At 40.4% G+C, this 12,077-nt stretch overlaps 1 protein-coding gene across 1 annotated transcript in view; it reads right to left on the bottom strand.

Annotated features, from left to right (window-relative positions):
* The window catches only part of LOC147865220 (linoleate 9S-lipoxygenase-like), a 5,256-nt gene extending 2,120 nt beyond the window's left edge, over positions 1 to 3,136 (bottom strand). The window contains exons 1-8 of the mRNA XM_087318651.1: positions 2,686 to 3,136; positions 2,205 to 2,488; positions 1,830 to 2,067; positions 1,407 to 1,712; positions 1,228 to 1,313; positions 942 to 1,049; positions 434 to 735; positions 3 to 39 (exon numbers count right to left, since the gene is read on the bottom strand). Coding sequence (XP_087174777.1) covers positions 3 to 39; positions 434 to 735; positions 942 to 1,049; positions 1,228 to 1,313; positions 1,407 to 1,712; positions 1,830 to 2,067; positions 2,205 to 2,488; positions 2,686 to 3,052 — 1,728 coding nt within the window. The 5' untranslated portion in view covers positions 3,053 to 3,136. The remainder of the gene's footprint in view (positions 1 to 2; positions 40 to 433; positions 736 to 941; positions 1,050 to 1,227; positions 1,314 to 1,406; positions 1,713 to 1,829; positions 2,068 to 2,204; positions 2,489 to 2,685) is intronic.
* Positions 3,137 to 12,077: the final 8,941 nt, after the last annotated feature.

Below are 12,077 nucleotides of genomic sequence, written 5' to 3'. Positions count from 1 at the left end.
GCGATTATAAATGGCTCCACACACGCATGCGTCCTTAACCTGTAAAACACAAGTTAAAAGCTTTTAAATCTTAAAAAGCATGAATTGAGTTCTAGAATAACAAATCTTGACACTTCAATGAAATAACAAACTTTAGATCTTGTAAGACAGTGGATGTAAATGCAAAAAAACATGTATCTATATGCACAAATGGTGGCTTAGAATGGAAAAGGAAATTTTGATGGCAACGATAATGTGAAGTTGGGAGTTCTCAAAGCAACTCTATGTGTATGTATCATCTATTTGGTTTTGATAAATAAGCTATGTCTAACTGATTGCTCCTTGTTTATGCTATGCTAGCCAAATTCTCAGAGCTAAAAAATGTTTGAAACTGAAAGGAGAATCACAGAACTAAAAAGTTACTTTAGAGATCAACCATCATTCATTAGCATACCAATGGCTCACAAGCTCGTGTATGCCGCAATCCACTGTAGACACGTGTGTTTTGGCTAACCTCCATTCGAAATCGACCACACTCGGTGGTGGCACGGTGAACACTCTCTTTTTACCTGTCTCCCCTCTCTTTTTGGGTGGGAGACTCAACTCAATTACCAATGGCAAAATAAAGCCGAACTTTGTCAAGTGGAAAATCGTCCTCGAAGCATACAATTTCCCGCTGCCTTCATTGATTTTGTTAACATAAGGCAAGATTGCATCATGATAATCAAGGATATAAAGTGTGTTTTCCGATATGGCCTATCAAGCGGGCAATAGACGTCTTAAGTAAGTTATCAACATCTCATAAATCAACATTATTAAAAAAGATAATAATGTTAATATGTTCCAAGTCTATTATGGATTTATGAAAGCCATTACTCAAGATAATGTTATGCTCTGTTTTCTCTATGATTTGTTGTTTACTTCTAGTTGATTACAACTCTTAAAAATACAAAAACACACACCTGTTCCACGGTGAGGCCACCCAAGTAGGGCTCAATGTGTTTTCTTGTGATAGCTGATTCTTTAGGGCCATATTCCCCTTCATCCAATTCACTCACTATGGGAAATTCCTGAGATTATCGCCATGGCAAAAGAACAAAAGTTAGAGAAAATGTCGATTTTGTAGATCATCAGAAAATGTTGCACCCTATCTTTTCTTCTATCAATGTTGATTAGTACTATGTCCATGTACATTTTTAAATTTTAGCCCCTAACATTACTGTGAACATAGCATATGAGGTTTCATACCGTAAGCCTTTGAATGCAGAATGGGTTTGCACCCGCAAGTCTTTGACGGCCAAATTCTTGATCGGTGCCCCACGATTGAATGTTCGCTGTCATTTAACAGACATGAAACTTATATTATATTTTGATTGCCTTCCAGCTCTACAATAAATCCACAAACATGATAAGATCGGAACATTTACCTCCAACAACGCCAGGTCGAGGAAAACTAATGGGTGTTTCGTCCTGCACTTTTACGGATCCAGCTTTAGTAGAACTCTTCGATTGTGTGAGTATTTTGAGGTCCCCGTCATATAGCTCGTGTATTTGATTGAATGTTTTGAACGGCTTGGTGTTGCCGAGGATTGTTTGTAGTGAAGGGAGTACATCACGGCCGAAAGCTCCTAGAGCTGCACTGAAGAATAGGTTGTATTTTACAGCACTAAAATTCTCGTCTCGAGGTAAGTAAGGTGTGCCGAGCAACGAAGATGGTTTCTCGGCCTTTGGATCTATGTACCAACAACATCATGAAGAACCAATGGTTAGAATCTTCAAATTTTAAGCATTAATAAGAGTGGTTTTACATAAGTTTTGAGGTTGTGAAATGACACCAAGTGATTTTATACCAGTCTTGGTTTTGGCTCGACCAGTACGACATCGTCTGGGGTATGGAAATTCAGAGGAACCCCCTAGGTTTTTACGGACCAGGTCTTTCTTATCGGGGTTGCCTAGATCATTATAGATATCATAATCATAGATTCTCTCTCCGAATTTCCTTTCTCCTTTACCATCCCCTCTCAAAAGCTCCAAATCCGTGGTTCTTAACTTCTTCAATGCCTCGGGTGTCCCACTCGGCAAGCATGGCTACAACAAAATACCCCTCACTTGTTAATCATTCCACAAGTCTTAATGACCATATGAATGAATATGTTGAGATTAGTCTAATGAAAATCATCACTTTGATGTTGCTTCCTTCCTTCCACACTTGGGTCATTGCTCACCTGATTGTTGAAGAATACCCTTGGCTTGCCCCCGTTCATCTTGATATCGACAATCCACGAATCGCAAGGGAAATGTATGGTTGTCGCATCTGGCATCGCTAAGGTTATGGCCTTTAAGAAGAACTCATTGTTGTTCTTGTGTTCCACTAGGATTGCTCCTGGTCTCCCGAAGTCGTTCGGCACCTTGAACTTCAATGTCGTCACCGAATCGGTATCCTTAGAATTTACGTCCTCGGCTTTGAATTTTAGGGTTTCTCCTTGACTTACTTTCCCCTGGTTAGTGCCTGCATTAACAAAGCTCAATCCAGTTGGGAAAAGATATTCCTACAAATAATATGTAAAAAGTAGAAGATTGCAAATTCCATGATTTGAATTTCATTCAGTAAGTGACTGGCTACACTATATATATATATATATATATATATATATATATGAGAGAGAGAGAGAGATGTTTGGATAGAAGAGGAGAGGGCTGCTTTGCCTGGATCAATGGAGTCCATGCTCACAAGATACACTTTGGTTTGATGCAGTAGGAGATCACTAACAGCGTGGGCAGCCACGTCGAGCAATCCTTCTTTGAGGATACGGATGGTGGCGATCACGTCCACCGTGGGGGTGGACGTGGCCGGCGTCTTCTTCAGGAAGGAGCCGAGCGGGGTCGAAGAAGCTTGGCACGCGGGGAGAGACCTCCGGCGGCGGCGTTGCTGGCGCCCATTATTCCGTGGGTTCGAAGAGAGACACGGCACGGATGGTGTACTACGGAGGAGGAGGGTTCGGGAGCCGGCGCGGACGATGTTACATCCCATGGTGGCGCCGGCTGCAGTGGACACCATCATCAATTCAGCCATTGTTATCCAAAGATTGGATGAAATTACAAAGGGAATGGAATGGAATGGAATGTTATATATGCAAATTCTTGTGTAGTGATTGATACCCAGCTAGGAATTGTGTGTGTGTGAGTTGTGTATATATACATGTATGGATGGATGGATAAGGATTTGAGACCCCCTAAAAACCATGTGCTTTTTTAATGGGGCCTGTCCAAATACATACATCAGTCATTACCCAAGACTTTTTAGCCTCCATATTCACCTCGAAACTAAAATAATATGAAAAAATAGAAGGTACAAAAGGAACGTGTGTAAATACATAACAAGACATAGAAGGAAAAAGGCGCGGATGTAAAATAACAAAACAAGAACGACACATAACGTCATATTCTGTCATATTCGTCATAGTCCACAATAAATAAACAATGGCCCCAGGAATATTATAAAACCATTAGTCTTAAATCTACGTAATAAAAATTATTTAACTCACTAATAGAAGAATTAAATTACTAATAACTAATTAATTCACTAATGATTGATGAATTAGGGTTTGGCTGAAATTAGGGTTTGATGAACAGGATAATGTAGGCGGAGGGAGGGTGAAGCTTCTAGCGTTTTTTATAAACAGGACTTTTTTTCCATGTATTCCTATGCATTTTTTATAAACTGAAAATGACTTTTTTCCCATGTATTCGCATGCATTTTTTATAAACCGAAAAACGAATACTTTAACATGTATATTCGTATGTATTCGTGAGGGAGGGCCCATGAATGCGGAAAATTGAAATCGATGATAGCAACACATACATAATCTAAAAAAAGGGACGTGTGTTCCGTCCAAATGTCCAAAAAACATGTGGATGGGTCGTTCCTCTTAATGAACGCCGACTTCATGCAGAAGTTGATCGTCCATGAAACCTCATCCTAGACATAGACTAATCATTGTGACCTTTTTGTCCAAATCTTGCTCCAACCTTCTAACGTTGTGTGTGTTTGTGTGTATATGGACTTTCCTTCGTGCCTGAAAATTACTAGCTTTCTTCGCTCCTACAATGGGGGGACAACCTCCCTCTCCACTTCTTCAAGAAAAAGGAGTGCTCAATAGGAAGGAATAGGATCCCCTTCTTTTCTTTTCTTGCGACACCCAATGATACGTGTTATATATCTCTTCTTTAGGGGCCTTGATGCCCACCTGCTTTTCAAGATACTCCCTTGGCTTTGTTGTTGGTTTGATCTACCCGCATAATACTATATTGCATCTTAATGTCATCTACCACCTTGATGGTCTTTAATAGCGTTAGGGTTCTATTGTCGTACAATGAGAATACAACGGAATATACATGGGTTCAACATCGTAAATAGACCACCCTTCTATTTTTGAATCCTTCTATCCCATATCGTTGACGTGCAATCCTACCCAACCTAAAATAACTATGTATTGTCTTTTCAACAAGCACTCTAATGCGTTGTTTTTAGTTCTCGTTTAACTTTATCGTTGAGGTCTCTCTAGAGTCTAGACTTGTTATTTCAAGCTATAAAAGTGACAGGCTACTTTAAAATAAATGTCGACATCTTCATCTTTCTCTTTACACGTGTTAGCATTTTGTCATGAGTTGATACTAAAGTTGAGACCACGCTCAACATGATTCATAGAATGGGATCATGGAATACTCGTGTTGCGCCACAGTAAAAAGCCTACACTATTTTCATTAACCATTTACATTTACTACTATCTTGGAATGTGTTTGTTTTTGTGCACGGATTGCATGTCATTTACATGTACTAACCATTAGACTGCATATTTGACATGTTTTATTTTCAGGTTGGTCTTTCTTATGTGCTTGTAAATTTCGAGACAAGGGATCTTTTCCTTCTACATAGTCAAAAGACAAAGAGAATGAACTAATAAAAACAAAAAAGCTCTTCTTTAGTGCTTAGTAAAATAGCTATGTTTAAATGAGAGTGACAACCCAAGAGGTGCTAAAGAGTTTTGTCTTGTATTTGATCAAGAATATTGATAAACCTCACGTGGATGAAACAAATCCCCAATCTACATGAATTGATTCTCGTGTCCCAACCTTCGTTTGGATTAATTCTCGCATTTTTTATTGTGTGCAATGTAAGTTGCTAAACTGATTACCACTGGTTATTTCGTTAAATCAAATTACGAATTTAAGGCATCCAAAATAGAACAAGGAAAAATAACATTATCAAAAGGTAAAGGAAGACACTCGGAAAATGAATATGAAGACCTAATGAATTGACGTAACTCTAAATTTTAGTTGTTCACTTAAAGATCTCACTTTTAAGTAACCTATTATTTATGCATGGCAAAGGAATGAATTTGTGTGACTCAATGCCCATATGGAATTTTTCAATCTATCATTAATTCATCAACCTACATTGTAAGTATATATACTAAGAATGTAGTTGATGAATTAACAAGGACATATTGAATGAATGTAAATGAGCATTAAGTTGTTCTCTCACTCCCAATTACTTTACATATGGGCAAAAGGATTGAATTTGTGCCACATACTTTAAAAAGTTATTGGGAGTGAGATGCCCATTTTCATTCATTCAATATGTCCTCATTCATATTAGGCCAAATTGAATTATTGCATGTGGCATTAAGTTGTTCTCTTACTCCCAATAACTTCATATATGGGCAAAGGAATGAATTTGTGCCACATACTTCACAAAGTTATTGCGATTCGCGAATGAGAAAACTTAATGCCCAAATGTAACCATTCATCAAGCTACCTTCTCATCATGCACACACACACATTTTAGGTCAAAAAGCATGCCAATGGCAAACCTATTATTGTCGTCGAAAAGCAATGAGCTTAACTATCACAAATATAAACTATAGGTTATACTTTCCATTGCATTACACAAAAAGGTCTTACTCATGGTGACAATTTACAAATATGAAATTTTTGCCGATATAAGTTCAAAGTATGAGTGTAATATGCGTTAGGAGTATACATATATGCAATATTGTTTGCAAACAAACTTATTTTCTTCCCATGTCTAATTAATCGTAAATTAGATGTGACATTCACTTGTCTTGAAGTTAATAGTCGGCAAAGGTTCGGTTTGAACCAAACCGAACTGTGGCATAACGGTTTAAACAGGTTTTTCTAAACGGTTTGGTTTAGTTTCAATAGTTAGAAACTGTGGTTTAAACAGTTTAACGGCTTTTTGTTTATTTTTATTTTTTTTACTTTTTTAATATTTTAAATTTTAAAATTTGAATTATTACCTAAGCTGAAATCGAGATCACAATTTTCGTAGTTTAATGGTTTGAAAATTTTTAATGGCTTCGTGGTTCGGTTCGGTTTAGTTTTCAAAAATTTTAAACAGTTCGGTTTAGATTGTATAAATATAATATGGGATAGGAGTGATATGTGCAATATCTTCTGTTAGCTAATAGTTTTTGTCTTTCTATGATCAATTAATCATAAAGTAGATGTGACCCTCACTTGTCTTGAAGTGTTTATTACCTTTTTCGAAATCAAGATCATTGATATTTTATTTTATATTTTTGATATACATCAAGTCTTATTCCATTCTAAGTACATTGCCATGCCATTCTCGTGTTTCTTAGATATAGGGTTTCATTTATTTTCATCCCTCGTTGTAATATATTTTGTTATACTCTATTTTCATTTCATTTCATTCAAAAGCATGCAATAAGTACAATTTCAGACATATTTTTGCCATCTATATGCATTTTCACCTTTCATCGGGACATGTCGGCAATTACCAATTTCATTGCCATCTTTGAAGGATGAGATTATGCATGGTAGGTTCCAAGTTTATGTAATGACATGTATGTTGCCAATAAGCCCATGCATTGTGTCCCAAAATTGACTTTATAATTGTAAAAGTTAATATGCGGAAGCTTAGATAAATCGGCTCAGTCGAATAACAACAATAAAAAAGAAATGAAGGTTTAATGGAAGCTTTAGAATACACAATACATGGGAGAAACAGAGAGAGCAAAATAACATCAATTGAATTCAAAAAAATAATACTCTGTACACACAATTGTCCTACAGAACACTTTTTACACAAGTCCTTAAAAGGATTGATAGAAGTACTAACAAGTACTTCAATGCTCATACCAGGGACTGTCACTTACTCCATGGAATATGCCTACGTACTAGGCTAGGATTGTAGGCCTCTAATGGCCTCCCGGGTACAATCCGATCCATCTTTCCATTCTAGATACCGATCCAGATCCAGTTGAGCTTGTTCGCTCAACACTCCCCCTCAAGCTCAACTTGAGGCCAGATCGCTAAGTTAGTGTCTGCCGAACCTTGTAGTCAGCTTCTTCAGGCCTACACCCATCCAGTTCCACTTTCCACGACCCATCCGGTCCCGTGCACCTCGACCTTCTCGGTCGGCTTGTTTGCTCATAATTCCCATCTGAGATCCTTCATTGTTGGTCGAACTCAACTTCCCAAAGTAATAGGTTTCACACTAGCTTATGGTCACACTAGGCTAGTTTTGTAAATAGTAGAAAGGGCACTTGTCCTAGTTTAGTTGGTATTTAAACCAACCCCTTGTAACTTAGTTACTGTTGGAAGTATTTTGGTTAATGTAATATACATACCTTTATCTCTGTCTTAAGCTCTCTCTCTCTCTCTCTCTCTCTCAATCTCTCTCAGTCTCTCTCAGTTTTGCCTTATGCGCATACACACACACACACACACTCAAATATCTTCTGCTGCATTAACACCACCAACTCCACTTATTTACATGGTATCAGAGTGTGTGGTTGTTTAATCAAATCTATTCAATTGTGTTGTGGTACACACCGACGATCAACAGAACCGGCTCATCAACAGAGAAGAAATCGACATAATGAACAATCAGATGGGAAGCGCTCTTCCTACTGAGAAGCTTGGTAGAACAAACTTCGCATCTTGGGAATACAAGATGCATCAATACCTTGTCGGATAAGGTTACTGGAGCTACATTGAAGGAGCTCGCGAAACTCAACCCAACCCAACACACGTCGACTATCCCGCTAGGGAGCAGGTCACAAGCCGTGTGTTGTATTGCATTGCATCATGCGTTCATGATCATGCTTGGCTATATTCGAGATTTGAAAACACCAAAAGAAGCTTGGGGAAACCTCAAGAAGATTTTTGCGGCTAACACAATTGCACGAAAGCTCCAACTTCGACACGAGCTAAACAACATGCAACAGAGGGACATGTCGATCACAAGCTATACCTTAAAGATCAAGGAGCTGTGCGATGCCCTCAGTTCGATTAATGTCATAATCGATGATGACGAGATGGTGCAAATATGCCTTGGTGGCTTAGCACCCCGATTTGGCTCGATTAGATCGGCCATCCTTGCAAGGGAGAACCCTCCATTTTTCGATCTCTAATCAATATTTTGGTTGAGGAAAGTCACGCCCGACAAAGGAGCAATGCACTAGAGGGTCATATGCTCTACTCCTAGTCGGATGATAAAAGAAATTTCGGCCGTGGAAATAGAGGTCGATTCGAACAAGGCCGTAATGGTCGGCAGACTCAAGAGCGTAACTCCCACCAATGGCCAGTGGACAAGAACGGTCCCAGAGAGTTTGGCAGAAGGGGGAGTCATCACGCCGGACCAAGCAATCATAATACCCCAATCGAATGTGGGTACTGTGGAAAACACGACCACTATGAAGAGGAGTGCCGGAAAAAGGTACGAGACTCGACTTCAACTAGCGGAATGTTCACGAACTACGCATCGAATTCCAACTACGACAATCATAGCGGAATGTTCACGAATTACGCATCGAATTTAGATTACAATGATCATAATGGAATGTTTACAAATTACGCCACGAATTCCGACTACGGCGACCATGGCGGAATGTTCGTAATCAGGCACGAAGTGCACTCGATGTTAGCACATGCCTCAACTAGCGCGTACGCCTCAAATAATGTATGGTTTGTTAACTCAGGAGCATCCCAACCACATGACGTCTCATGAAGATTGGTTTCGGGAATTACGAAAACCCGAACGACCCGGATATGTCAAGACAGGTGATGACACGACTCATCTAATACAACATATTGGGAACGTCCCATTCAGAAACAATGGCAAACAAACCTATCTCAAGAACGTGTTGCATGTCCCTACCATCACGAAAAATCTGGTCTCGCTCGGCCAAATTATTGAACAAGGAATGCAGGTATGATTCAACAATGATGGGTGCTTTATCGAAAGAGGAGTTCAAGTCATAGCTCACGGCCATCGTGAAGGCCGTATGTTTGTCCTCAAATTGAACGAGGTAAAATCAACTATGTTTGCAAAGGGCCACAAAGTCGAAACCGACCTAAACTTGTGGCACAAGAGAATTGGTCACATCAATCTCCAAAAGCTTCAAAACATGCAATCGAAAGGAGTCATACTCGGACTCCCGAACTTTACCGCAAAGGAGATTACGGGCGTATGCGAAGCGTGCCAGTTCAGAAAGCAATGCCGACATCCATTCCCGAAAGAGCAGAATGTAAGCAAAGTGATCCTGGATGTCGTACATTCAGATGTATGGGGACCAGACCATATAAGCACACTTGACGGATGCCGATATTACCTCACATTCATCAACGACTACTCTAGGCACACCTGGATCTACCTGATGAGACAAAAGAGCGAAGTGTTCGAACATTTCTAGAGGTTCAAGTCCGAAGTCGAAAAACTATGGGTCGGCACGTACGTTGCCTTCGATCGGATGGAGGCAAAGAATACTTTTCAGATGAGTTTACGGTGTATCTCCAGAAGGAAGGAATCCGACGAGAATTCTCATGTCGTCACACACCTCAGCAGAACGGCGTAGCTGAGCGTAAAAACCGGCACATAGTAGAAGTCGCATGAGCTATGATGAATGAGAAGAACCTACTGAAATCGTATTGGGTAGAAGAGGCAAACATAGCCGTATACCTCATGAATAGGTGCACAATCTCAGGAGTACACGACATAACTCCTCATGAGAAGTTCTTTGGAAAGAAACCAAACTTATCACATGTCCGCATTTTGGGCTCTATCGCCTATGTACATATTCCCGACGATACACGACAAAACCTCGACCCGAAGTAAGAGAAATGTATCCTTGTAGGAAACCCACTCGAATAGAAGGGGTACAAATGCTACAAACCATCTACCTGAAAAGCTCGAACAAGTCGAGACGTAGTCTTTCACGAGTCTGCATCTTGGTATGTACCAGAAACAACTTCAACTCTAACTCCGCTCGACCCGGAATCCACCAAAATGGAGATAGAAGATGAAGATCGGCTCACACGTATGTTCGAAGAAAGCTTGATTACGACATGGCTTAGTGGACCACAGGAGCCCCTGAGTGACCAAAGCACATTTCGACCGAGTTCGAAACTCAACAAAGGGAAGGCCAAGATGTCTGAATACGAAGATCCAATCGACAACGCGTCAACTCACTCCCTTGATAGTGAGTTTTGTTGATCTGGCCATCCCAATCATCCGGACAGATGGAGCGAAGAAAGCCTTACTATCCGTAAATGAGAAACTCCGCCGATCGACCCGTGAAAAGAACCCCGTAAGCCGTTTCGGCTACAATGATTATATGGCGTACCATTACGCCTTCATGATGAAGGTAGCGTCAGTACGGGAGCCAGAGACGCTTTCTGAAGCTGTAAAGGATCCGTGATGGGTCGATGCGATGAATGAGAAAATGGAAGCGTTATGAAAAAATGAGACATGGGATCTCGTTCCTCACACGCCGCACAAGCAAGCGATTGGCTGTCGATGGATTTACAAAGTGAAACACAATGCCGATGGCTTCGTAAATCTCTTTAAAGCATGGGTCGTTGCGAAAGGATACACAGCTTAATCTATCTCACCATTATGCGACCCAACCTCAGTTATTCGATTGGCCTACTTAGTCAATTCATGCAGAATCCGCGAAACTTTCATCTCGATCGTGTCAGTACGATGATGGATTAAAACATTATGTATCAATCAAATACGACCATTTAACTCGAAGGATATACAAACGCGGACTGGGCAGGATACAAAGTGGATAGACGATCTACATCCGGATTCGTCTTCTGCCTTGGTAGTAGAACGATCTCCTGGAGCAATAAGAAGCAGCCGACAGTCGCACTGTCGAGTACGGAAGCCAAATAGAGGGGCGTGGCAGTCGCCGCATGTGAAGCCGTATGGCTCAAGTGTATTCTGAAGGATCTGGGCGTACCCATCAAAGATCTTATTCGCCTATACTGCGACAACATGAGCAACATCAACTTGGCGCGAAACCTCATATTTCACGTGCGAACTAAGCATATCGAAGTGCACTACCACTTCATTCACAAGTGCGTACAGGCCGGAGAAATCGATCTACTACATATCAATACACACCTCCAGGTTGTTGATATTTTTACGAAGGCCTTAGGAGTCGACAAGCTCGGGCAATTCACATTGGATCTTGGTCTCACAACATCCACATTGCCGAGCTTGAGGGGGAGTACTGCGCATGGCACGCGCACTATACACAATTGATCGAGTATGCAACATGCAATGATAGGTGAGTATGCAACACGTAGTTAATTGAACCGAGCACGAAGCTGAAAAGCCGAACAATCTAGTTCGAGGATTACTAACTCCGGAAGCTGGATTCCGAAGACCGAACCGAAACAACTTTTCGACAAATGGAAATTGTGTTCGAAGGGGTGTGTTGAGAGTCAAACTCAACTTCCGATAGCAATAGGTTTCACACTAGCTTATGGTCATACCGGGCTAATTTTGTAAATAGTAGAAAGGGCAGTTTCCCTAGTTTAGTGGGTATTTAAACCAACCCCTTGTAACTTAGTTACTATTGGAAGTATTTTGGTTAATGTAATATACATACCTTTATCTCTGTCTTAAGCTCTCTCTCTCTCTCTCTGTTTTGCCTCTATTTCCCCCTCAAGTGCAGCATATCGAGATGCTGAATACTAAGTATCTCCGAAAAATGTTGCAACCTGTCGGTTCTAAGGGCCTTGGTGAAGAAGTTGGCAAC

This window comes from Azolla caroliniana, unplaced genomic scaffold (assembly GCF_043228905.1).
Source record: "Azolla caroliniana isolate FFs.n. ecotype wild unplaced genomic scaffold, voAzoCaro1.0.p SCAF_4, whole genome shotgun sequence".
Taxonomy (NCBI): Eukaryota; Viridiplantae; Streptophyta; class Polypodiopsida; order Salviniales; family Salviniaceae; genus Azolla; species Azolla caroliniana.
This window is presented reverse-complemented; position numbering and strand designations above follow the sequence as displayed.